Below are 25,736 nucleotides of genomic sequence, written 5' to 3' on the forward strand. Positions count from 1 at the left end.
CATTCATTTTTCTTGTTTAAATCTAGTGCCAAATCATACTCGTATGTGCTATACACCCTGCAAACCCTGGATACTGCTACAGAAAGCAAAACCTGCTTTCTGCAGCTGAGAGGCTGATGAGCTACCCGTATGTCGTGTTTTGGAGAAATATCCTGGGTTTTGCATGTCTGACAAAAACTACATTACATTTTAGCCTCTTTTAGGCTGTGTGACCAAAAAAAAAACATATTTTCCATCAACGTTTTGGTCATCAAATATATTTTTTTAGCTAGTCTGTCTAATCCTCCTTACCCAAAAACGTCATCAATAAACATTTAGTCTAGTCTAGTCTAGTCTAGTCATGGTTTCAGTCTATGAAAATAATTCTTCTTTATACACACTATTACTGCAAATAAGACAAAAGCAAAAATCGGAGTAAAAATTTGCTACTTACTTGGGGCTAATAATTGGCCAAGAAGGCATGTACTTCACGACCTGACATTCATAAGAATGTGTTGCTTCCCATTTACAACAACTGTATGATTTTCATTTTCAAACATTGAAAAAAATGGGCATGTTGAGACAAAGACCTCAGCCAAACAGCATGACTTCATCCACTATGCCCACACCGTCCCTTTAAGACACCGCTGTCCAGCGCGAAAATTAATACGTGAACAATGACGCTGTAGAGATTTTTGGCCAATCAGAGACAGCTAAGTGAGTAGGCGGGTTGAATGTCCAATGGTAAAAGATTTCAGCTTGAGTGATGGGCATATTGGCAAATCACTTTTTACTGAAACACCGCCACAAAACCGGAAAAAGAAGACCTTGTTCAATTCTTCACAGTTCGTGCATGTGAAATACGTGTTTGTTTATTTTCATTATGCAAGCATTTCGAACACACTTTGCTTAAGAAGGTAGGTATAAGAATTACGTTTGTTTTTAGTCAGTGGACATAAGATAAAAACACAGGTGAATCATAACGCAGCCACTTTGGAACTTTATAATAAGCTCACTTGAGCTACCTCGAGATGTGGTTGGCTAACCAGGGGGGTATTCCATTAAAGCAGTTCACGAAGGCTGGGCTCTCTAGAATTGGCCTAACTTGAACTAGTTGCAACTTTCATTTAAGCCTCAAGTCGTTCCTCGAACAAGACTCAACTGGGTCCAGTCAGAGCTAACTCCAGTCTGGCAAATAAAGATCAGGATGTGTGCTCGTGCATGGGATGTTTAGATGCCCAAATTAATACTTGATAAGATGTGTAATGCTGAGACTTGCACTGACAAAATGCGCCAAGAAAACTAAAGTTACCTGAGGCAGATGTCAGACACGTCAACATTTTAAATACTAGAGACAGAACAACTGGAAACAGCAAGAAACTATCTGAACCCAATAACAAAATTGTTTGTGAAAAGTATGTAACAATGCCAGCAAGAATGCAAACTGTTATCAAGGCCAAAGGAGGCCATGCAAAATATTAATTTTTCAGGTTATGTGTGAAAAAGGACTCTTTGGTTGTTTCAATTTGTTATGTCCAACATAAATAACAATAACATTTTTAGTTTTAAACAAGTTTTTGAAAGACGTCTAAAATATTTGTTTTTCTTGTTTTTATGACAGGTGGCCTAATAAATTTGTAAGCAATATCAATGTTTTACAGTAGGCCTATTTCTTCAGTTGATGAAGGCCCTCCATGTGTTTTGTTTATCATTTTGTTCTTTTTACCTAGCTTCTATAGCGTCCTCTGTATACAGCAGTAGGTCACCTTGTTTAGGACAAAATCCCCCTCCCAGAAGCAAATTACATTTGCATAGTACATCAAAAAGAACTCTTATGTAGTGCTGGTTATGAAATACAATCAGTTTATAAAATGCATAACGTAATAGATACAAGTTTGATCAATGTGAAAAAGGGGAAAATCATCAAAATGAGTAAATATCTCAAAAAATAAAAACAGAAGAAATTAAACAAAAGTGTTTTATAAGTAAACACTAAGCAATGGGTTAGAATAAACAGAATTCAGACATTAGTGCATCAGGTTCTCCGGCTTGGGCATGTCTAACTTTTACAATTGGTTTTGCTTAAAAATTTCAGTGCTAACAGTAGGCAGTGAATGTATAGGATAATATTGACTGAGATTAAAAATGTAGGCTGTTACTGTGTTCTCATTAGTACCAAATGAATGTGTCAAATTATTTTTGGCAATGTGTTGAGTATTTTATTTTAAACTTGTTCAATCTACTGCAGCATTTATAAAGTCTGTCAGTGTTTGTACACAGTGGGAATTTTTTCAATTTTGTTGATGTGGTTTATGCTTCACAGCAGTATTATATACTGTATATCTGTTAATTAAAGCCAAATAAAGGTGGAAAACACCTTGAAAGAGATATCTATCTCTGTATCTGTCTAATCTATCTATTCCAATCTTATCTATCTGTGAGCCAGTACAGCCAACATCATAGCCATCATTTTAAATCATAGAGAATAACTATTATTTTATTGCTAGAATATATGAAAGTAGATTCTGCTTCTGTGTTTTACTCTTAGAATTTCATACACTTGTTGTCAAAGTCTTTTTTTTTATTGTCGGTACTTATATGAATATAGATCATTTAATGTAAAACGATTCATCAAAATCAATTTAATGTGACTGTTTGTGAATTTTATCCTTAAAACTCACATACCCCATCTGCTTGTATTGCCTTATGTAGCGGACTTGCCTCTTGCAGTATAGTGGCAATGTCAACGTACAGCCAGTCAAGGAGGAATCCACGTATATTGTGTCTATGGTTCTGAAGTCTAGGTAACCATGGTTACTCAGCTGAGACCCAAATGAGCCACGTTGATGGAATGAGGTTCCTACTAAAACAAGCCAGCCTAACCAAAGTAAGCTAGATAAGTAACCCTTTATCCACTTTCATGGAATACCTCTCAGTTCATGGGGCAGCTGCTTAAACTTCCTTGAGAAATTTCAAGGTAAATGTACACTGTAAAGAGGCCTATGCTTCTTTCGTATTAAAGGAATCGAATGAATGTTAAAACAAATACAAATCACATAAAAATAGTCATGTTTATGACAAGTTGAGACATTGACGTACTGACAGAATGTATTAACGGTTTTTGTATTTAGTTATTTTAACTTTATTTTAGTAAAGGAGTCGCCCTTATTTACTCTGGGTGAAGAATGGAAGCCACTCTGAATATCAGTGACTCATTCTTGGAGTCTGATGATGAAGAGGAAGAGGAAAATAATCAGTCAATCAATAATGTGGAACCGCTGGCCAAGTTAACCATCTTAAAAAATAAACATATACCCGAGACAGGTGAGTGCTTTACAGCTGTTATCATTGCATATTTAATACATACAAAATAAGTTGGCTCATGCACAGTCAGCCCAACTTGCATGAATAGGTAATGTTTATTCCAGTGGATGTTCTCCATTTTCCAGAGTTGCCGCTCTTTCTTGGAGACAACGTCCTGGGCCGTGACCCCAGCAAATGCACCTTGCCCTTGCAAGCACCCTCCATCTCCAAGCAGCATGCCACCATCTGCATCTATGCCAAAAGGAGAAAAGGTTGCAATGAAGTGGACAAAGAGGCGTTAGTTTGGGACCAAGGGAGCGTGAATGGGACCCGCAAAGGCCTCTCAAAGCTGACACCCAATTTACGCTATGCCCTCAGTGAAGGGGACCGCTTGGTGGTGGCAGACATCCCATGCCAGTTTTTATGGTGCACAGCAGAAATGCACAAGAAATTTCTCAACGGAGGTCCAAAGGCGCTGGAGTCGTTGCCTGAGGACACAAGGAATACCCCGGTCAGAAGAAATCTCTTGTTCTCTCAGCCGACTCCAACTGACCCACGGGCAAACCTTGTAACAGCATCTGACTCAGATGAAGAAGAAGGGGGAGTGAGAAGGAGAAGGTGCCAGGCTCAAGGTATGAAAATATGCAAATACAGAAAATGTTACAACCCTGTTTCTTTATCTGATGTTTTCATAAATTAATTGTTTTTAATGTTTACAGTTTCCGGTTCAGAGTCCTTTAAATCCAGTCCCACCTGTTCAACATTCCTGAGTCCCACAAACAAAATGGTTCTTGAAAGGTGACGGGCAAAGTCCTATATTAAATTTGTATATTTATTACATAGGCATGGCTAACTACTTTAAATATTGCTTTAGTAAATCTCAACCACAATCGAATAATGATGCTTGATTTTGCAGCGTGGATGAGAGTCCCGTCACACCGCCATCGTCCTCTAAAAACAGGCCTTGCAGACATGTCAGCTTCAGCAAAGAGGAGACAGACGTGGATGCAGGGCGACAGCAGCTAGAGGAAAAAAAGAGCCCAGCAATAGTGGATGTGGATGAAGACACTGACCTATTTCACATGGGCAGTGATACAGATGTTGATGAGGATGATGGTGCCTTAGACAAAGTTCCCAAATCTTTGCCTTCCTCTGGGGACACCAAACCTCCTCATGCTATTTCAATTACTCAGCCAGAGAGCATCACTATGGACAGTGACACTGATGTTGATGATGATGGTGCTGTGTCAGGTCCTGCAACAAAAGCAAAACCTGTGTTATGTCAGAGTGCACACACAGCTGACTCTGCTCCATCAACACAGCTGAAAGATATCCACCTAGACAGTGACTCGGACGTTGAGGAAGAAGAAAAGCAACATGGAACAAACAATACGGACATCAAAATGGATGAAACTCTTGCTCGATTAGAAATCAAGCCAAGTAAACCTGAATTAGCCCCTGCAGCTCCTCTTAGCCCACATCCAGGCAGAAACTCGGACAGTGAAGCTTCTCCTGCCCCTGCTGTCAGTGAACCTTCAGAGGTGTCTGCTGTCACAGAGTCATGCACCACTGATGACAAAAGAGCTGATTTGGATATTCTGTCAGACAGTGACACAGATGTGGAAGAGGACTCTCCTCCATTCATGCCTGTTGCTGTCACGTCAACGTCAGGTTCTACTGACAGTAAATCAAAAGCTCCACAGCCAGATTCTGATGCAGACACAGATGTAGATGAATCCAGAGAGTCCACTGCTGGAGAAGGGGGCATTCAAGACACCTTTGGTCTGGACAGCGACACAGATGTGGAAGAGGACTCTCCTCCATTCATACCTGTTGCAGTGCCATTATTGTCAGGTTCTGCCGACAGTAAATCAAAAGCTCCACAGCCAGATTCTGATGCAGACACGGATGTAGATGAATCCAGAGAGCCCACTGCTGGAGAAGGGGGCATTCGAGACAACTTTGGTCTTGACAGTGACACAGATGTGGAAGTTAAAGAGGGAGATTCCGAAGAGGCAGGTGAGGGCCAGATCCCAAGCTGTGCATTGAAAATACCCCTTGGTTTCTGGTTTCCCTTCTGCAAAATGGCGTGACTCCCGTACAGATATCATTAATACATTCATTACTACATGAGGAATTCAATGTGATGAAGTAAACTTTAATTACAAGCTTTTGGGCTGTATAATGTGGGGCCTATTTGTGCGGAGTCTGCATGTTCTCCCTGTGCATTCATAGCTTCTCTCTCACAGATCAAAGACATGCTCATTAGGCCCATTGGTGACTAAAATTGCCCATAGGTATTGGTGGGAGTGTGACTATTTGTTTATCTCTCTGTTAGTCCTGTAATTGACTAGTGACCAGTCCAGAACACACTCATCTCTCGCCCAGTGACTGCTAGTATTGACTCCAGCCCCCCACAAGCCCAAATGAGACAGGCAGCATAGATGATGGATAGATTGGTAATTATATAGCATAAAGGAATTCAAATGTTAATGTCCTTTGGCCATGAAAGATATTCTAGTAGTTAATTTTATTCCAGTAACAGTCAAAATCCATAAAGATGGAGTTAGACAGTATTTACTTTCATATTAATTTTATTATTCTAGTATTTTATTTCCTTTCTAACCATTATTTAGCTAAGATTGTCCCATGAAGATCAGCTCTCTCTTTTCAATGTTATCCTGGCATAGAAAAGCTGTAACACGGTTTTCAATAACAGATAGTAATTTTTTTTTTTTTTTTGGCAAATTATTGAAAAATAAAATTGAAATATCACATTGACATAAGTACCTTTGGCAACAACACTTGAAATTCCTTCAGGTGCCTTCCGTTTCTCTCTGTCTTTGCTGAGATGTTTGTTCACCTTGACTGGGGTCCATTTGTGGTTAATTAAATTAATTGGACATGGTCTGGAAAGGCACACACTTCTCTATAGAATGCCTCACAGCTGACAATGCAAATCAAAGCAAAAACCAAGCCATGAGGTCAAAGGATCCTGTCTCTAACCTCAGAGACAGGATTGTTGCAAGGCACAGTTTATTGATAGAGGAGGACAGAGGATGGAGTTGGAAACAGGGACAAGAGAGTTGGGAGAGACATCCCAGATGAGGATATTTTGATAAAAGGTTACAGTGTTTTCTGTTGTGACAGCCCCAGAAAGAGGGAGGCATAGCTATTTATGTAAAAAACACATTTAATGTGAGCCTCCTATCCTCTCTGTCAATTAGCAAGCAATCTTGCCTTAAAGCTCGAATTTTCCCAGGGACAGTCTCTCATAATCATGGGTTGTTATAGGCCACCTTCAGCCTGCACTGAGGTCCTCACCTCCCTGTAACTGTGTTGCTAAGTTTAATTCAAATAACTTGTTCTGGCTGGGGATTTAAATTCTGACTGGCTGACCTGTTCTTCAGATACTTTGAAATCTAGCACAATTAATAAATAGTCCAACTAGCCTTAACTAAAAGTATCCAACAAGATCATCCTTAATTGATTTGATTTTGACAAATTCCCCCCAGAAGTTTTCCAGTGTGGGTGTTTTTGCATATACCTTGAGTGATCATTGTGCCACTGTAGCAGTTAAAAATGCCCAAATCCCCAAGAGTAAGCCTTTGTTGCAGCTAAAAAGAGATTTCAAACACCTTCATGAACAAGCTTGAAGTATGAAGTTTCTCTCATTGATAATGTAGAGCTGGCCATGACGAATTCATGAGACTAACAAACATCCTCCATTACACAATTTTAGGGTCAAAGGGCACAGTAATCCCTGGTTTTCACCCAAGATTGGAAATCTCCTCAAAGAAAGAGATGCTGCTTGGGTCAGGGCAAGGAAAGTAAGAGAGGTTGACTGGCTTCATTTTCATCAACTTTGTAGTATGTGCACTCCCTTAATGAAGAGAGCCAAATCTGAGTTTTGTCTCACCTGAAAAGTTTTGAAAATTTCCTTGGGCCTTAGGTCAACTGGTGAACTCCCAAATGTTTTAGTTCGTGATTCATGCATACTAACTGAAAAGTCTGAGATATTGAATTACTTTGATGAACATTTTATTTCAGCAGGTTCCTTTTTAAAGGTCACAACGTGTCCACGAGAGCGTTTTGGAGTTGTTGGATTGTGTATTTGATGAGTTTGATGAGGGAAAGCTGAAATACCGTCTGCTTAAATTGAGTTGGGACAGCAGGCAGCGGCAATCTAAAAATTGCTTGCACCGACAACTGAGGGTAACGAACCTATTTCTAAGACTATAGGAATTATGGCAATGGGCAATTTTGTCAAAATGTCGAAGTATCCCTTTAAGGCTGATGACTGTTAAAAACATGGAAGTCTGCTTGAAGGAAGTGAGTCTTCTGGAGTGAATAATTACATACCATTTTCTAAATTGTGCATAATGGCTTAAGTGTTTGAAAGGTGTGTCAGGGATCAACTGAAGGGGTTTTTGATATAAACAGTGTATCATCATTTCAGTCTGGCTTCAGAAAACAGCACAGCACTGTCACATCTTAAGGTTTTAAACAGTTTTATCCAGGCTCTGGACAGTAAGAAATACTATGTTGCTCTTTTTTATTGACTTATCGAAGTCATTTGACATTGTAGATCATGGTTTTTTGTCAAATGTACAGCATCCTGGTTTGCAAACAGTCTGTATGAAAGATCACAATGAGTCCAGATGGCTGGTTCTACATTTTCTTTTCTGGAGGTCTCCAAAGGTGTGCCTCAAGTTTTGGTCAAATTAATCATATTAATGATTTCTGTAATAACGTAAAATGTCTTGTGCCATTTTTATGCAGATGATACTGTTAATTTTTGCTGTTCAACATCGATTATTCAGGCTTTTGATTTTTTATGGCCTGTTTTTAATGTTGTCCGATCTCATCTGCAGAAACTCAGATTTGTTCTAAATGCAGACAAAACCAAATTCATGGTATTTTTTAATACAAGTGAGTTACCAAGGAACATCCCTTCATTCTTAACTACAGGAGGGAGACTTATTGAGCTACTCTCTAACTATAAATATCTGTGTTTTCTTATTGATCAGGAGCTTTCGTTCACAGCAAACAGTGCCAATTTGGTCCCCAAACTTAGGTTGAAAACAGGTTTCTATTATAGAAACAAATCCTGCTTCTCCCTCAGAGCTAAAAAAAACTTCTTGTATCTGCAACCTTTTTACCTTTGCTTGACTGTGGTGATGTTCTGTATGTGACTACTTCAGCCAAATGTCTGCAGTCCTTGAACACTGTTTATCACTGTGCTCTGAGGTCTGTCATTGGTTGTAGTTGCCTCACTCATCACTGTGAACTCTATGCCAAATCTGACTGGCCTTCTCTGAGTGTTCGTGGATACACTCGCTGGCTGACTCTAATTTACAAGCTTCTTCTTGGCTTAGTTCCTTCTTACTTATCTACACTTCTTCAAAGAACTAAAAGCCATTATGCCTTGTGTTCTTATGACATTGTTCATCTGCTTGTTCCTCGTGTCAGGACTGAAATGGGGCATTATGTTTTGCTGCCTCCTCTGCATGGAATACTCTCCAGTCTGATTTGAAACTGTCTGAACTCATTTCACTTGAAGCCTTTCGTTCTGTCTTAACTGATAGACATCGAGAGACCATGAAACAGTGGCTATGTTTATAAATCATTACTGTGAGTCATTTTTCCAGCACTTCATCTGCAGTTAGCTATGCTCTTTCCAAATTATTGTTTGTTTTAATTTGTTGTGATCTGTCTGAGATGCATTATTTATTGTGACGTGTGCCAGGTCACCTTTGTAAAAGAGATCTCAATCTCAAAGGGTCTTTATCTGGTTAAATAAGGGTTTAAAAAAAGAAAGACATCTCAGCAAAGATTGAGAGGAGCCTAACTAAATTTCATGTGTTCTTGCAAAGGGTCTAAATAGTTATGGCAAAGTCATTGTGAAGTTTTTATTTTGTCATAACTTTGCCAAAGTTTCTAAAATTCTGTTTGCACTTTGTCATGATGGGCACTGGATGTAGATTAATGAGAATAAAAATATTTTTATCTACTAAAGCATCATAACATAAGAAAAAGGAAAAAAGTGAAAAGGGGTCTGAATACTTTCTGGATGTACTGTAAATTAAGACATTGTTTGATACAAAAATGTCTGTTGCCATGGGCTTTTTTACATCGAAACTCGTACTGTAGTTTAAAGGAATCAGGCAAAAAACTTACGTTGAAGGAATGATTAACAAGCAAGCTTTTAAAGATTACAAAATGATAAGAAAATATTTAACCAAAAGCCAAAATGGCATCTCTCAGTCATATCTGATGTATGCAAGTATACCTAGAAAAAGATTATGGTCCCTGAGAATGTTTGGTTAGCTCTGTTCAATTAAAAAAGGAATAAAAATACTCAAAAAGTAATTTATTTTATGAAACATTGCAGGTTAAAAAAAGACTCAGCCCCGTATGTATATTTAATGAAATAAGTACTCTCCAAGTTCATCAGATAAGTGCCATCCATACATTGTATTAAACAAATCACTTTATTTAATATAATTTTATTGCAATAGCCTTGTAATACAACTTGTTCTGTAGTTCAAAGGAATCAGGTAAAAATCAAAAACAGATGGAAAACTGTAATGCAAATGCAAATTAATTAAAGTTCACTCGGTAAAAAAACGGTTAAAAAAACGTACTGGTTTAGCTGTGTCTTAAGAATGATGTTACAACCAGCTACAACCAAAGGGTAAAGGGTAGTAACATCAAACCAGATGGAAAAGGTAAACTAAAGTTATTATGTCACGTAACTAATGGCCAGAAAATATTTGTATTGTTATAATTTAACCTGGGCACCAGATGGACCATTAAGTCCATTATTTAAAATCTCTGGGAGACCCCCACCCACCCACCCATACACACACAAACACACAGTTCAAGCAAACTCTAATCAGACCTTCCGAAAGTTCAAACAGGTCATAAATCAAGTTCAAGTAAGATCAAATCAAATGTTACGAAATTTCAAACAGTTCATAAATCAAACGTCCCCCAAAGTTCAAGCAAAATTGAATCAAATGTTCCCAAAGTTCAAACGGTTCATAAATCAAACGTTCCTCAAAGTTTATGAAAGGTTGTAATTGTAGGGGAAAGAAAATGGGAAAGACAAGTGTAGTAGAGAGGGTAATGTGGTGAACTTGCTGTGAGGAGGGTTGTAACCAGGATCAGTAGGGGAGTAATCCAGAGACTGGAGGGTAGTCCTGCCACCAGAAGTTTTCAGTGCCACCACACAGTGAGGATCTCACATTGTTCCAGGAATCCAATGTTCACATATTAAAGGTTCCAGAGCAAAAAGGCTAACTGAAATTATCCGCTCTAGATTTCCTATGTGCTTTTGTTTTTCAGTTTTCGGCAGGTATATTTCTTTATGCTATCATTGTTATTTGCACTCCTGCTGTTCTCCTTAACAAAGTCCCTTCAAAATGTCATCATCTCCTTTACCCACGCTCAGCTAACGTGTCTACAATTGACACACTCTCAGCTCTCTCACTCTGTCTGCTACAGTTACAAAAGAAGTGAAATTGTGCTTTAAACAAAGGTGAGGCAAAATGACAGGACAAATGTGTGCTGCTCAACTAATAACCAAATAAAAGAAAGTATCTCTAAGCTAGAGTTGTAAAAACTAGCTAACTCAGCGAAATGAAGTGAAAATCGATCCTAACTAACTACACTCTCTAATCAAACCTAACAACCAAAAACAGCACCCCTAAACCTAGTGTGACTAAACATAAAAGTACTTCTAAGATGAGTATGTGTGTGTGCATAAACTGAATCTAACTAATCCCTGGCCCAGCCACACAAGCGAGTGCCTCAGAACACACAAGATGCAGGACAACCAGTTCTAGCTGAGAACATTTACACAAATAGGCACAGACAACAAGAGGCACAGTGGTGAGCTGTATGAAGTGAAGATGCACCCTGAATCTTGTGTTGGGCAAGCTTTTATAATGAAGGTGCGGTTTTCTGATGGCTGATTGGTTCCCTGCTGCAATCAGGCTTCTCAAGCATCAGCCTAGGTGAATTAAATCAAGCCTGAAGGATGCATCCAAACAACACACAAACACAAACACTCCAAAAGAGAGGTCTGTTGTTCACACAAGAGAGGGGGAAGTGGCTGTGGCTATAACAAATGACTGAAGTAGAGGGGATTAGTTATTTTCCTTTTTATAATATATTTTGCATCCCTGATGAAAGAGTGTTTCATGGATGTCATTTCTAATTTTGAATGGTTCCAGGAAAACAGCTTGAAGGAATGGACACCCAGGCTTTCATAAGTCCCTCTCCTGGACCATTTAGAGGTGAGTACATTACTTTTTATTGCAGTCAGTTTTCACATACATAAGTTTGAATCTGTAAGATGAGGCATGGAAGATGTTGGCAGCCGGAGTATTGTTTTATTGTCCTGTTTAAAATATATTTTGCATCCCTGATGAAAGAGTGTTTCATGAATGTCATTTTTAATTTGGATGGTTCCAGGAAAACAGCTTGAAGAAATGGACACCCAGGCTTTCACAAGTTCCTCTCCTGGACCATTTAGAGGTGATCACACTACTTTTTATTGTGGTCAGTTTTCACATGCATTAGTTTGAATCTGTAAGATGATGTAAGATACACTATATTGCCAAAAGTATTCACTCACTGATCCAAATGATTGAAATCAGGTGTTCCAATCACTTCCATGGCCACAGGTGTATAACAGCGTGGTACTGTGATAGGATGCTACCTGTGCAACAAGTCCAGTTGTGAAATTTCCTCGCTCCTAAATATTCCACAGTCAACTGTCAGTGGTATTATAACAAAGTGGAAGCAATTGGGAATGACAGCAACTCAGCCACCAAGTGGTAGGCCACATAAAATGACGGAGTGGGGTCAGTGGATGCTGAGGCACATAGTGCGCAGAGGTCGCCAACTTTCTGCAGTCAGTCACTACAGACCTCCAAACTTCATGTTGCCTTCAGATTAGCTCAAGAGCAGTGTGTAGAGAGCTACATGGAATGGGTTTCCATGGCGCAGCAGCTGCATTCAAGCCATACATCAGTGTGCAAGTTCATCAAGTGCTATGAAAAGCGTTGGATGCAGAGGTGTAAAGCACGCCGCCACTGGACTCTAGAACAGTGGAGAGGAGTTCTCTGGAGTGACAAATCGTGCCTTTCCATCTGGCAATCTGATAGATGAGTCTGGGTTTGGCGGTTGCCAGGAGAACGGTACTTGTCTGACTGCCTTGTGACAAGTGTAAAGTTTGGTGGAGGGGGGGATCATGGTGTGGGGTTGTTTTTCAGGAGCTGGGCTTGGCCCCTTAGTTCAAGTGAAAGGAACTCTGAATGCTTCAGCATACCAAGAGATTTTGGACAATTCCATGCTCCTAACTTTGTGGGAACAGTTTGGGGATGACCCCTTCCTGTTCCAACATGACTGTGCACCAGTGCACAAAGCAAGGTCCATAAAGACATGGATGAGAGAGTTTGGTGTGGATGAACTTGACTGGCCTGCACAGAGTCCTGACCTCAATCCCGTAGAACACCTTTGGGATGAATTAGAGTGGAGACTGAGAGCCAGGCGTTCTTATCCAACATCAGTGTGTGACCTCACAAATGTGCTTCTGAAAGAATGTTCAAAAATTCCCATAAACACACTCCTAAACCTTGTGGAAAGCCTTCCCAGAAGAGTTGAAGCTGTTATAGCTGCAAAGATGGACCAACATCATATTAAACCCTATGGATTAAGAATGGGATGTCACTTAAGTTCATATGTGAGTCAAGGCAGGTGAGTGAATACTTTTGGCAATATAGTGTATTACCAGCCAAAGTATTGTTTTAACATGGCATGCGCATATCTTAACTGTCCTCTCTCTCTCTCTCTGTCTAGCCCCTGCTGGACGACCTAAAACCCTTTCTTACTTGTCAGACAGCAGTGAGGATAGCGACTTTGTTGTGGCAGAGACACAATCCTTTGTCCTTCAAACCAGAGAGGACCAGGAAAACCCTTCAGAGGATCCCACCCAAGCTTTTTGCCTTGGTTCTTTTTGTGATGGAAAAAAAGAACAGTCTATTAGAGATGGGTCTTTCCTACTGGGACTCCCTGAGAGCAGCCACCTGCAGGGACCGACTCAGGCTTTAGCTATGGAGAGTACCCAAGCTTTTGTCCCAGTGGAAGGGGGTGTGGCTCTGGAGGAAACCCAAGCATATGCAGCCAATTCAAACGCAGACACATTCTCTTTAGAGAATGATGCAAATCTGGAGGCTACACAGGAGTATGTTGCGGATGAGGAAGATGCCAGAGGCTCTGTAGGATCTGAAAAAGAAGGCCAGGTAGATTTGGCCTTGGAAGCAACACAATCTTATGTAATTGAGCCTCACTCTGATTCAGAGGATGAATCAGATGAAGGGGAGAGGAAAAGCCATTCTTCTGCTGAGGCCCAGTCTTCAGGCATTCTCATCTCATCCACTCTTGCCATGGCTGAAACCCAATCGACTGCCTTGGAGAAAGATGAGGATGAAGACAACCCAGTTTCTAGTTCAGAAGTCAATACTGACCTTTGTGCTGCTGCAACTCAGCCTATGGGTTCAGCTGAAGATGAAGAAAGTGATGAAGAGGACTCCGCTCCAGGTCCACGTAAAAAGAAAGTAAAACCGTTGCCAGTTGAGGAAGAGGACACACAACCAACCAGCAAGTCTGAGGCCTCTGCTGACGAAACTCAGCCTATGGGTACAGCTGAAAATGAAGAAAGTGATGAAGAGGACTCCGCTCCAGGTCCACGTAAAAAAAAGGTGAAACCGCTGCCAATTGAAGAAGAGGACACACAACCAATCAGCAAGTCTGAGGCCTCTGCTGACGAAACTCAGCCCATGGGTACAGCTGAAGATGAAGAAAGTGATGAAGAGGACTCCGCTCCAGGTCCACGTAAAAAGAAAGTGAAACCGCTGCCAATTGAAGAAGAGGACACACAACCAATCAGTAATTCTGAGGCCTTTGCTGATGAAATTCAGCCCCAGGAACCAAACACTGATGAGGGGCATCAGACAGGAAGAGGGAAAAAATCTGTTGCTGGAAGAAGTGGCATCACTGTTAGAGGTTCAAGAGGAAGAAGGACAAGATTAGGAGAGGAAGAAGAAGAAGAGACTCCTAAACCTCCTCAGAGACAAACAAGAGAAAGGAAAAAAGCTTTACCAACTACCAGAGGAAGGAAAAGGAAATCAAAACCTGATGAGACTGAGGAGGAGGAGAAAGACAACCCGCTTTCCAGTTCAGAAGACAATTCTGACCTTTGTGCTGCTGAAACTCAGCCCATGGGTACAGCTGAAGATGAAGAAAGTGATGAAGAGGACTCCGCTCCAGGTCCACGTAAAAAAAAGGTGAAACCACTCCCAATTGAAGAAGAGGACACACAACCAATCAGCAATCCTGAGGCCTCTGCTGATGAAACTCAGCCCCAGGAACCAAACACTGATGAGGGGCATCATAGAGGAAGCGGGAAACAATCTGTTGCTGGAAGAAGTGGCATCACTGTTAGAGGTTTGAGAGGAAGAAGAACAAGATTAGGAGAGGAAGAGGAAGAAGAGACTCCTGAACCTCCTCAAAGACAGACAAGAGGAAAGAAAAAAGCTTTACCAACTACTAGAGGAAGGAAAAGGAAATCAAAACCTGATGAGACTGAGGAGGAGGAGGAGGATAAAAACAAGGAGCAAAGGCTTAAGATGGAAAGAAACAAACAAGGCAAGGAGAAACTAGAAAGAAAAAGACAAGAAGAAGAAGAAAGATTGCGCATGGAAAATGAAGAGAGGTTAAGGCTGGAACGAGAGCAAGCAGAGAAAGAGAGAATTGAAAAGGAAAGAAAAGAACAAGAAGAAACAGAGAGATTAGAGCATGAAAAGGCTGAAAGAGAGAAGAAGGAGAGACTAGAAAAAGAAGAGAAAGAGAAAAAGGAAAAGGCGGAAAAACAAAGGGTCCGAAAGGAAAGTGAAGAACAATTGCAGAGAGAAAGGATGGAGAAGTTAGAAATGGAGAGATTAGAGCGTGAAAATGCAGAAAGAACAGAGAAGGAAAGAAAGGATAATGAGGAAAAAGAAAAAGCTGACAGGGCACAGAAGGAAAAACAAGAAAAATTGGAAAGAGAAAGAAATGAAAAGATAGAAAAAGAGATACTAGAGCATGAAAGGGCAGAGAGAGAAGAGAACGAGAGAAAGGAGCAGGAGGAAAAGTTACAATTGGAGATGGATAAAAGGGTATTAGAAGAAAGCCTTAAAAAGGAGAAAGAGAGACAGGAGGAAGAAAAAGAAGTCAAAGAAAAGCAAATAAAAGGGCAACAAGAACACAAAGAGGAAGAAAATGATGCCAAAGCACCTGTAAGAGGCCGAAGAGCAGCCAGAAGAAGGACTGCTGCTTCGTCTACAACATGGGACTCAAATATATCAGCTGATGATGATGTCCCAGTCAGGATAACCAGATCACGCTCCAACTCTGTCAGCTCAGAGAGGTCAACTCTTAGTGTTGACACTCCAGAGAGCAGGGGGAGAGGCCGAGGAAGGGGTGCAAAGAGGACCAGTGAGCCTCCTTCATCAGCCACTGCAAGGCGCAGCAATAGGATAGTGGCTGCAGGGATAACAGAACAGGACAGTGGTGATATTTCCTCTCAGGGAGCCCTTTCTAGGGCAAACTCCAGCACCTCCCTCAACTCAGAGATTTCCAGCTGCAGCTTGAGCACTCGGAACAGAGGAAGAGGAGGCAGGTCAAGAGGAAGAGGGAGGAAATTAGAGGCTGACTCTGTTGTTAATAACAGTACTCTGACTGATCAGAATTCAACACCTAAACCTGTAGCCAGAGGCAAGATGAGCAGAAGAGCTGATGAGCCCTCTATTGAGTCCCTCCATGAAGATGATGATAAAGAGGAGGCTGACTTGAAGCACGCTGGTACCACAAGGGGGCAACGGCGAGCCAGTAGAAATACCTCTGCTGCTGCAGAAGAGGAAGGAACCTCAAATCAAGAAAGCACAACAGAGAATTCACACTCACAAAGAAATATCAGAGGCAAAGGGCAAAAAGGTGTCAAAAGCAATGCAAAGGATTCACCACCACCTTCTGCAGTTAATGAAGGAGATGGGGCTAAAAGAAAAGGAAGAAAAAGAGAGCTGGAGGCAAACAAAGAAGAGCCCAGCAGTAGTTCCAGCGTGGCTCAAGGGAGGGAGAATGCCCAAAAAACAGATGCAGCAGCAGCAGAGGAAGAAGCAAAAGGTGAAACTAAACATGAGACACCAGTTCAAGCTAAGAAAAGAGGTAGACCATCCACGGCTCAAGCTAAGACTGAGAAAATGGAAGATGAGCCTGTTGAGAGGAAAGTTAGAGGTCGACCATCAGCAGCCCAGAACAAGAGAAAGGAGGATCCGGAAGAAAGTGGATCATCAGTTGACCAGGATGCACATTTGGATGCTTTAGAGGTGACTCAGATGCTTCATATTTAAATTAGATTTTTTTAATGCACAAGGGTCAAAACATACATAAGAATAAACAGAGAGCTGATCTGTATATAATCCATATCCAGCCTTATTTTGTCCTTGAAAAGAAATTCCCTGTAGCATCTCTCACTATGACTCAGCCTTTCCCAGCAACTTAATGTACTTCGAACAATATCAGGGACTGTCTAGGTCTCCTCCCTCTGCAACTAGAGTTGTCTGACCTGCTCTTCATCATCGCCATGAATTAAGGGTCTAATTTACAAAAGGGATTGACCACATGCACCTGCTAACCTATGCAAATGAAAAAAACACCATTTAATTTACAAAGGGTTTATTTCCCCATAATTGCAGACAGAAAACAGCATCTCTGTGCTCTGATATTGTTTGTGCAGATGTTTTTATTAACCATTATGCAGTTATTTTAGTTAAAATTTGCCAGCCACAATGTAAATGAGACTCATTACAAAATGTGTATTTACAAACACCAGAAAAAATAGCCTTGCAAATACAGACTTAAAAAAATATTGTGTCCAGAGATCAGTTGGGAACTGTGCCACAGCATCTTTAGTATAAGGGATGTCATGCTCACATTTTCTGGTGACCATAACAAATGTTGTTCCCATTTTTCTGTACATTTTGCACTTGCTGTTGAAGTAGATTAGGTCTGTCAACATAAGAGTGTTCAGAAAAAGTTGTATGTTTGTACCTGAATAGCATGATTTCAAGAGGCCACGAGAAAAGGCCCTTAAGACAGAGATGATAGCAGGGGTAATTAATGTGCAATCCATGCCACTGTCAGTTCTTATACCTATATTAGACGATGCATTAATGGAGATTCAGGTACCAAGTGGCAATCCTTAATGCTTTGTGTGGACACACCCCAGTTCAAGTGAAAACAATTTGCTATCTGATAGCTCAGTTGCATACAGGAGTGGTCTGGGATGCCTTCATTCAAACTGGATTGGTTGAGTAGACAGAATGAGTACTGGCATGCATTAAAGACCAAAAGCTGATGTTGTCTGCTGTATGCAACTAGAAAGACACAAAAATAGGTTTAATTATGTCTGTCAAGCCTGGATTGTAGCAATGGCAAATACGGCTTTTATTGGTCTCAGCTCGGTAAGAAGAGACAGTCTTTTTGTTCCCAATGACTACACTACAACAAAAATGGAAAACCAAACATTACCCATGTGGGAGCTGGCTCCTTGAACCGGCTTGTCCATGAACAACACATCGCTCCCTCACAACCGGTAATGTTGAATTGAGTTGCCATCTCTATTTATTTAGTACCCCACATGATTTATTTGCACAGGAGTATATCACAATGTTCTTTAAAATAATTCTTATGACAGCATGACGGAAAAGATGCACTGCTAGCCTCCTAACTTGTGGCTACTTTGACCCAATTCATTGATATCACCTAACTGCACACAGCATGCAGCATTACCAGGCTAAGGGCTTTTGTTTGCATAAGATGAAGGCAAGTAAGTTTCAATATCAGGCTGTCACTGAGGATGCATTGTTAATGCATGATATGAACACTTACTAAGGTGCTGTTATTTGGTACCTGAATATGAAGTCCTCTTCTTATTTTGAAATAACTTAGAAAAATGGTCTGTCAATATGCAATGGTTCAATGAGATTTGAAGAGCTGCGCAGCAGAACAATACCAGACAAAATATTGTTTTTTTACACACTCTTAAAAGTTCTCCCTTAGCTGACTCCTTATCAAATTACAACAGTTCTTTGCTCTTACAGTCACCCAATGAACATTAGTGACGTCAGTGAAATATCTGAGAAACATTCCACTGATTCTTTGGAAGCCCACGCTCCCTTTCCTGGAACTGAATTTGGCAAAAACACAACACTTGTCTTACTTTTGGCAAGTCAGCTAAATGTTTCCCTAGAATCCCTTATAATTCCTGAAAAAAATGCTGTTTGTGTCTGCAAAGGATGTATGTAGTATTGATGAGTGTGCTTCTTCAAGATTACGTGTTAGAATTAATATTTATTTATAATAAAAATGCAGAAATAATAATATAATTGTTGCACAGTAATTATGAGTAGTGTAAAGGAAGGTAGTAGCGGCATTGTCACTACCTGGAGCTTGCATGTGCAAAGCCTGGGTCTGTTGAAGATGGCATGCTGTTGAGGCTCTGTGGGCCATGTGGTAAGGTTAGAAAGATAATGATGTCTTCATGTTGGCATGGAGAGGGGTGGCTCTGGGACGCTGGAGATCACTGTTCAGCTGTCTGGAGGTGTTGTGGGACTAACTTGACAAAACACTGATGAAGGAGGGTTCCTACTTGACAACCCTGGTGAAGTGCTGGTTTCTTGCTGCCCATCGGTCTGCACAGTTGATTTGTGGAGGCAAATAGTAATACAGTATGGATTTCTTCACTGAGCACTGATCCTCTTTGTAGCACAAGTATATTGGATTTATTCAAAAGAACTATATATACAGTGCTTAACAAATTTATTAGACCACCTGTCATATTTGTCTCAAAGACCATCCAGCATCATGAAGTGCTTTAATGTGAACTCTTTCATTTTTCAGGGGCTCTCCACGTTTTACCATTTTGAACAGGAATGAGGAACTGTTTCAAACAGAATTCACCCAAATTTGAGCCGGCTCACTGGGCTTCTCTGAGAAGTCAGAAATTAATCAAGCATAGCATTCAACCACTAAAACTCATTTTTCTTTTCAGGAATGCAAGTAAATAACTACAATTTGACATATTCATCAAGAAATACTAATGTGCTTTACCATTTTTTCAGTTTTTTTGTAAATTTGAAAATTCATGGATAACAATAATAATGATATTTTAGCATTAAGAATAGCATTTGGGTTAAAGAGCTTCTACATATTGGTGTTTTAACCATTGCAGAAACATAAAAAATGATTTTGGTAATTACCAATTACCAAATTACTGTTAATTTAGGGCAGCTGTGGCATAAACCTTACTTTGGTTAGGGTTAAGGTGGTCTAATAAATTTGTTAAGCACTGTATATTGCTATATATATGATTCTGTAGATATATACCAGAAAAATACCTTGTATATTCTACTATATAGCCCAAATGGTATCAGCAGTAATGCGTCTTCTTAACAGCCCCTAAGTGAATATGGTTTTGGTCATCAATTATTTCCTACTCCTATTTTTAATGGACATTTCAATCATGTCATATTATTCTTGTACTGTTTTTTTCCCTCTTTTACTCATCCTTTTCTCCCTTTTTTCCTTCCATTACCAGCCTCACACTCCGACCAGCATTGCATCCCGGAAGCGACTGGCTCCTGCAGACTCCTCACCTGCTGCAAAAACCCCTCGCTCCTCCTCTGCTTCCTCTGCAGCTGGGGGTCGATCTCGAGCTGCAGGCCAGGCCTACAAGGTTTATATATTTGTAAACATGCAATCTGTCAGAAAAGCTATGCACAAGAAGGATATTTTGACCTTGGTCATAAGCAGATTTCTGCTTTAACCTAAATAAAAACTGAATTTTGATCCTTTTTGTGCCTGTCATTGTTATAGGTGCTGTTCACAGGCATTGTAGATAAGCCCGGGGAGAGAGTACTGGCTCGTTTAGGAGGCAGCATGGCAAAAGGTGTTGCAGACATGAACTGTTTGGTGACAGATAAGGTACGCAGGACTGTGAAATTCCTGTGTGCAGTGGCCAAAGGAGTCCCCATTGTCACCACACAATGGCTTGAAGAGGTTAGTCATTATATTATCAGTTAAAAATTTCCCCTAATCAGATCTCTCTTTGACAAATAGACATGTGTACACATAAATACTACAGTCAAATACAGACTTTCTAAACAGAAACAGACTTGTTGAATGCTCTGGTTGTTTGCTGTCTGTGTTTCAGAGCGGCAAGGCTGGCACTCTCCTGTGTCCTGATGCTTTTGTTGTGAAGGATCCAGAGCAGGAGAAGAAGTTCAGTTTCTGTCTGCAAGAGTCTCTAAGGATTGCCAGCAGTCAGCCTCTCTTACAGGTACTCATAAGTCAGTCATAACATTTATTTCACTGCTTGTATTCTTCCTTTGAGTGAGAGGTTGTCTGAGTGTTATTGCGGTATTTCCCTTGGCAGATGGCACTAGGGTGGTGGATAATATTGACAGTGAGGAAGAGTGAGTGAGTCATGGTGGGAATTGAGAAATGTTTGCGTTAGAGTCATCATCTTCCTGTGAAAGAGAGGACATTTCTGACAAGCATTGCTTTTAGCGCAGCCTCTTTGTGTTTGAATATGGTCACATCTTTATAAGAGCACCACGTTGTTCACCATTATGCTGCACCTTGTGGGAAGTTATTTGACATTTAATGTTAATGCATTGGTTATGTCTATTAGGCACTTCACATATGGAAGCAGGCAATTATGTTTCCCTTTCTAATAAATGCTCTTTCTCCTACCCTGCACTTTATCACTGAAGCTGCAAGGCAATATTTTGTAACCACACATAATGCTGAGTCAAGCCAGTGTTGGGGAATCGTATACCCCTCAAATACCGAATTCTACTCCCAAGAGACTTGCATTGATTTCTTGAAGCTTACTTGCAGAGATTAAATAAAAATAGACATATTTTTTTACACATTCTTTAGTTTCTTTTTTGTCTCTTTTTTTAATCAGGGATATGTGATCCATGTAACAAAATCAGTGATGCCAGAGCCAGTTCAAATGAAAGACATCATCTCCTGCAGTGGAGCTACTTTTCTTCCCAAGATGCCCTCTTCACACAAGGTACCATTCAATCTCTCTCTTCTATTTTTATATCTTATCATTCAAGTGTAACCATCTTTTTTTTTCTTCCTTTTCAGCCTCAGACTGTAGTGATTTCCTGTGAGGATGACTTGTCACTCTGTGGTCCGGCTCTGTCTGCTTCCATTCCTGTCGTCTCCTCTGAGTTCATTCTCACAGGGATCCTTCAGCAGAAACTTGACCTTCAGACCCACTCTCTCTCTGCATCTGCAAGTAATCTACAACCTGCAGGAGGAAGAGGAAGGGGCAGGAAGAAGACTTAATGGCACCTGAGTATGCTGTAAAAATCCACCAACTGTGACACTGTTTGTATGTAGGAAATCTGCCACATTTAAAACTGAAAGAATGTATTTAATATATAATTAGCAAAAAATGATTGTTTGCTTACTCGATTGTAAACTACAGACACCCTAAGCAAATATGCAACCATACATTTTATCGGTCAATTTTCCTGTAAGAAGTAATTTCTGGTTGATTTCATAAGATATTAACTTCTAAGGCCATTTAACCTATCGTAATGGATCATTTTTATCTTTATCTTGGAAAAAGAGCTTGTTTTTTTTGTGATAACAGAATTATTTTCTGGTGGTATAGAAAACAAAACATTAGGCTGGGCACTCTGACCCTGTCTATACAATGCAGTATCTAATAACTCAGACTGCATATGGAGGTGGTCAGGATGCCTAAAAACTGATTGGATTGGTTATATAGATGTAACATAATCTGTAGTATTCTGTTAGTGAACAGAAGCATAGCTAATTTATGTGTTCAACCTTACTCAAAGTAATGGTGCTTGTAGCTCTTTTACAATTCTGTATTATTTGGCTGATCTAAGTAATACGGGCTGATTTTTGTTTCTAAACAGCTCTTTATTTTTTACCATTTTGCCTATTCTAACACAACAAAAACAGAACAAAAGGAGACTGTCTCCCAAACAGGAGCCAACACTTATGTTCACAAAATGTCACTTAGTATCTGAATGATTAAAACGGATCGTTATTGCATTGTATAAACAACGTCCTACTGACCAGGCCCACACAAATGACATAAGTCTTTTTTATGTTTTGGTCAGCGTTGCAACTTGGGATGTTGAGATAAGTCAAGATCTTGCAAAGACAGCCGCTAATTAAATAAATAATCCCCACAGGAAGATGGAATAAAAACAATGTAAGAATGCATTTCCCTTTAGAGCATCTGTAGGAAACATTTAGAATGTATAATTTTTACGCCATTTGATGCAATATGATGTGTTTACATTCAAATGTGTGTTGTTCTGTTTTTGTAATAGACCCAAATGGACGAAGTTGAAGTCAGGATACTTGCCAAATAGAAAGTTTTTTTAATTCTCGAGTTTCAAACTTAACCGCTCAGCTCAGTATTCTCTACCAATTAAGCCTTGTGTTTGTGGGAAACTATGCTTTCTAGAGTTGAAGAAGCTGTAAGAAATGTTGCTGCCATGCAGTATGGGAATAATTACTCATTAACAGTCCTTGTTGCTCTCCCCCTCTCATCCACTGCTGTGCTCCAGCCGTCCTTTTTACCACTATAACACGCAGAGTACAAATTAATACTGCAAAATTGCTGCTGCTCCCCATGTATGCTAAGTGCTCCAACTCAATCAGCCAGTTTGGCAGGTTACCAGCTGTGAAGTGGGAGAGGTTTAATCATGTTTGGGTGGAGGAATAGAGGAACTGATTTGGTCTGTTTTCAAGAACATCATCTGTGGGGATCTGGATGAAAAAGAAGTGAGCTTCCACCATGAGAAGAAGAGAATAGTGCCTTTTATACCAAGGTAATCATGAACCTGGATCTAATTATTCCTCTGTCTCCATTAACCACCTCCCCCTAACTCCATTAAGGCTACATCCAATCCTATTACCTCCAGTAATGAGACAAGATAAGGCACCTGAATGCTGATGCCGCTTCTGCATCAATATCTTCATAGTCCATGCCATACATTTACTAACTGTTTTCACTCTAAATAGACAAGTCTGTGTTTTGAAAAAGGCCAGAAAACATAGATGATTTCTCCTCTTATTCAGTATAAATGTATCTATGCTGCATCATTGGCATTTTTAAAAATGCTCATCTAAATTCAAGTTTGATTTAAGAAACCATTCAACAGCAAAGATCTCAACACCAACTTTAAACTTGTAGCAGACCATGTAATCTGTCTGTAAAACCAATGACAACATTAAATCTTTTCTATATTGTGTAACTTAATGCCTTTTTGCTTTTGCAAGTGTGTCAGTAATTTGCATTTTTGACTACTTAACTATATACTACTAATAGTTGCAGGGATGGTTTTAGTAAATTGGAGGGCCCAGAAAAAGTCTAGCTGAGCCCCTTTCCTATTTAGCTTAAATTATCATAGCAAGCGATAACAATGCTTTGAAGAATTTTCCAGGAAAAATCCAGAGAAGTACAAAACCCACCTGAAATACTCAACAGTGCTTGCTCATCACCTCTTGGAAGATCATCACAGGGTGTAACTTAAAAAAAATACAAATATATGCTTACTTTTAGTGCTGTATTCATTATTGTGCCACAAATCACATTTTCAAAATGATTTGCATGCCATTTTACTACACAGTAACTGAACAATTCCATGTTACTGTATGCCTTCAAGTCTTTATTTTCTTTAGAGGGCTTTGGATCCTCTTGTTGAGGCCAAGGGTCCTCCACAGGGACTAATTTTGGCTAATGAAGATATTTTCTTATCCTTTTATTCTCATGACCCCTCATTTTATTATCTGATTTACAATTTTTAGGACTTTATCTTGTGGCCCCTTGGTGCACAAGGCCCCAGGCAAATACATTTGTCTCATGGTAAAGCTGTCCATGTGTATTTTTTTATTGTTCTGAATGGCATGCAGGTTGAACAGACAGGCAAAATTGTAGCACCTGAATTGTATGCCATTGTTAGGATCTCTTGATACTTTTCAGCAATTTCCTAGAATGATAGACAGGAAGACTATTGTTGCCATAAAGAAGAACCTATAGGTAGTGATGCAGTGGTGTATACAGAGGTGGGTATAATAATAATCTATATACTCTTCACGGGATATTCTCTATGGAGACTAAAGAAAGAAATGGGTGTTCTTTGTATCCTGTCATATACCCTGCACTATACCAATGTGTAGAAACTTCAATTTTCCAGGCGGCTGACTATGGCTTAGTAGAAGTTCTAGTTTTGGCTTCCGTGTTTTCTCAGCCCAGGGAAGCGTCAATGTCCTTACTTGAAGAGGATCTTTATTTACTTCTGTAAGTTAAAATATTTCCTTTTTTTGTTGGGCTTAGGTTTTGTCTTAAAACTTTTCTTGTTTATCTGAACATGTTTGTCAGAATGTGGATGTTACAGGACTGACCAGTGCCTTTTGATTCATGGGATTAAAAGGTGAGATTTTTATTTTTCTCCTTTGCAAAAATGAAATGGATGTATTTATGTTTTCTCTTTAGTTTTCCAAAAAAAAAAAAAAAAACTAGGGCTGATAATACATGTGAAATTTGAAGGCAGTTGGATGTTTCATTTAAGAGTTACACCCACTTGCTGTCTCATGGCGAAGGATCAAAATGGCTGCCATGGCCACTGTGGCATCTGTAACTGAAAAATTTCAATATTTGGACAGATATTGAGGAATTCAGGTCAAAATCAGAGCGTGATAGGTTCAACACAGTAAGAACAACACTGAAATGACCCACTTCCTGTTTGATGGCAAAGGATCAAAATGGCTGACATGGCTACTGGGGTGTCTGTTAATGAAACACGTCGATGTTGGAACAGATACTGAGGACTTCAGGTCAAAATCAGAGCATGATAGGTTCAATGTGCTGAGAGGAATACAAAAATTACCAATTTTCATCACTTCCTGTTGGCATTAGAGGGTATTATGATGAGCTGTTTCATGTGGGCATGTTCAGTGCGATACAGCTGTGTTGGCATAAAACTTAAAAGACCATAGAATTATCTCCCCCAAAGTTACATCAGTTTTCAGTGAATAATTTTCCTAAAAGAAGCCTTATTTAGAAATTCAGGCAGAGCTGGTGGACTTCCTGTCGGGATTTTGGCATGGGTCCAAGAGGCATTTTTGTCGGTCTGCTGATTACCTATATGCATACCGAAAATCATAAACCTAGGTTAAACAAGATGCTGGGGCTGATTTTTTGAAATATTGTAGGGGGTGCCACTGAGCCAATAAGCCATGCCCAATTACAAAACCAGTACAAATCATCTCTTTTTACC

At 39.9% G+C, this 25,736-nt stretch overlaps 1 protein-coding gene across 5 annotated transcripts; it reads left to right on the forward strand.

Moving 5' to 3' along the window:
• Positions 1-786: 786 nt before the first annotated feature.
• On the forward strand, positions 787-24,142 carry mdc1 (mediator of DNA damage checkpoint 1). Of its 5 annotated transcripts, none has more exons than XM_041793152.1 (13): positions 787-896; positions 3,131-3,303; positions 3,429-3,914; positions 4,002-4,080; positions 4,199-5,301; positions 11,523-11,585; positions 11,764-11,850; positions 13,153-16,718; positions 19,991-20,128; positions 20,269-20,451; positions 20,606-20,731; positions 21,365-21,475; positions 21,553-24,142. In XM_041793152.1, exons 2-13 carry the CDS (start codon positions 3,165-3,167, stop codon positions 21,754-21,756), a joined length of 6,285 nt encoding a protein of 2,094 aa, XP_041649086.1. In that variant the 5' UTR covers positions 787-896; positions 3,131-3,164; the 3' UTR covers positions 21,757-24,142. The 5 variants fall into 5 exon arrangements, with proteins under 5 accessions (XP_041649086.1, XP_041649087.1, XP_041649085.1 ...); XM_041793153.1 differs by having other exon boundaries at positions 795-896; positions 3,136-3,303; XM_041793151.1 differs by having other exon boundaries at positions 800-896; positions 3,111-3,303.
• Positions 24,143-25,736: the final 1,594 nt, after the last annotated feature.

The sequence above is a fragment of the Cheilinus undulatus genome, linkage group 8 (genome assembly GCF_018320785.1).
Source record: "Cheilinus undulatus linkage group 8, ASM1832078v1, whole genome shotgun sequence".
Lineage (NCBI taxonomy): Eukaryota > Metazoa > Chordata > Actinopteri > Labriformes > Labridae > Cheilinus > Cheilinus undulatus.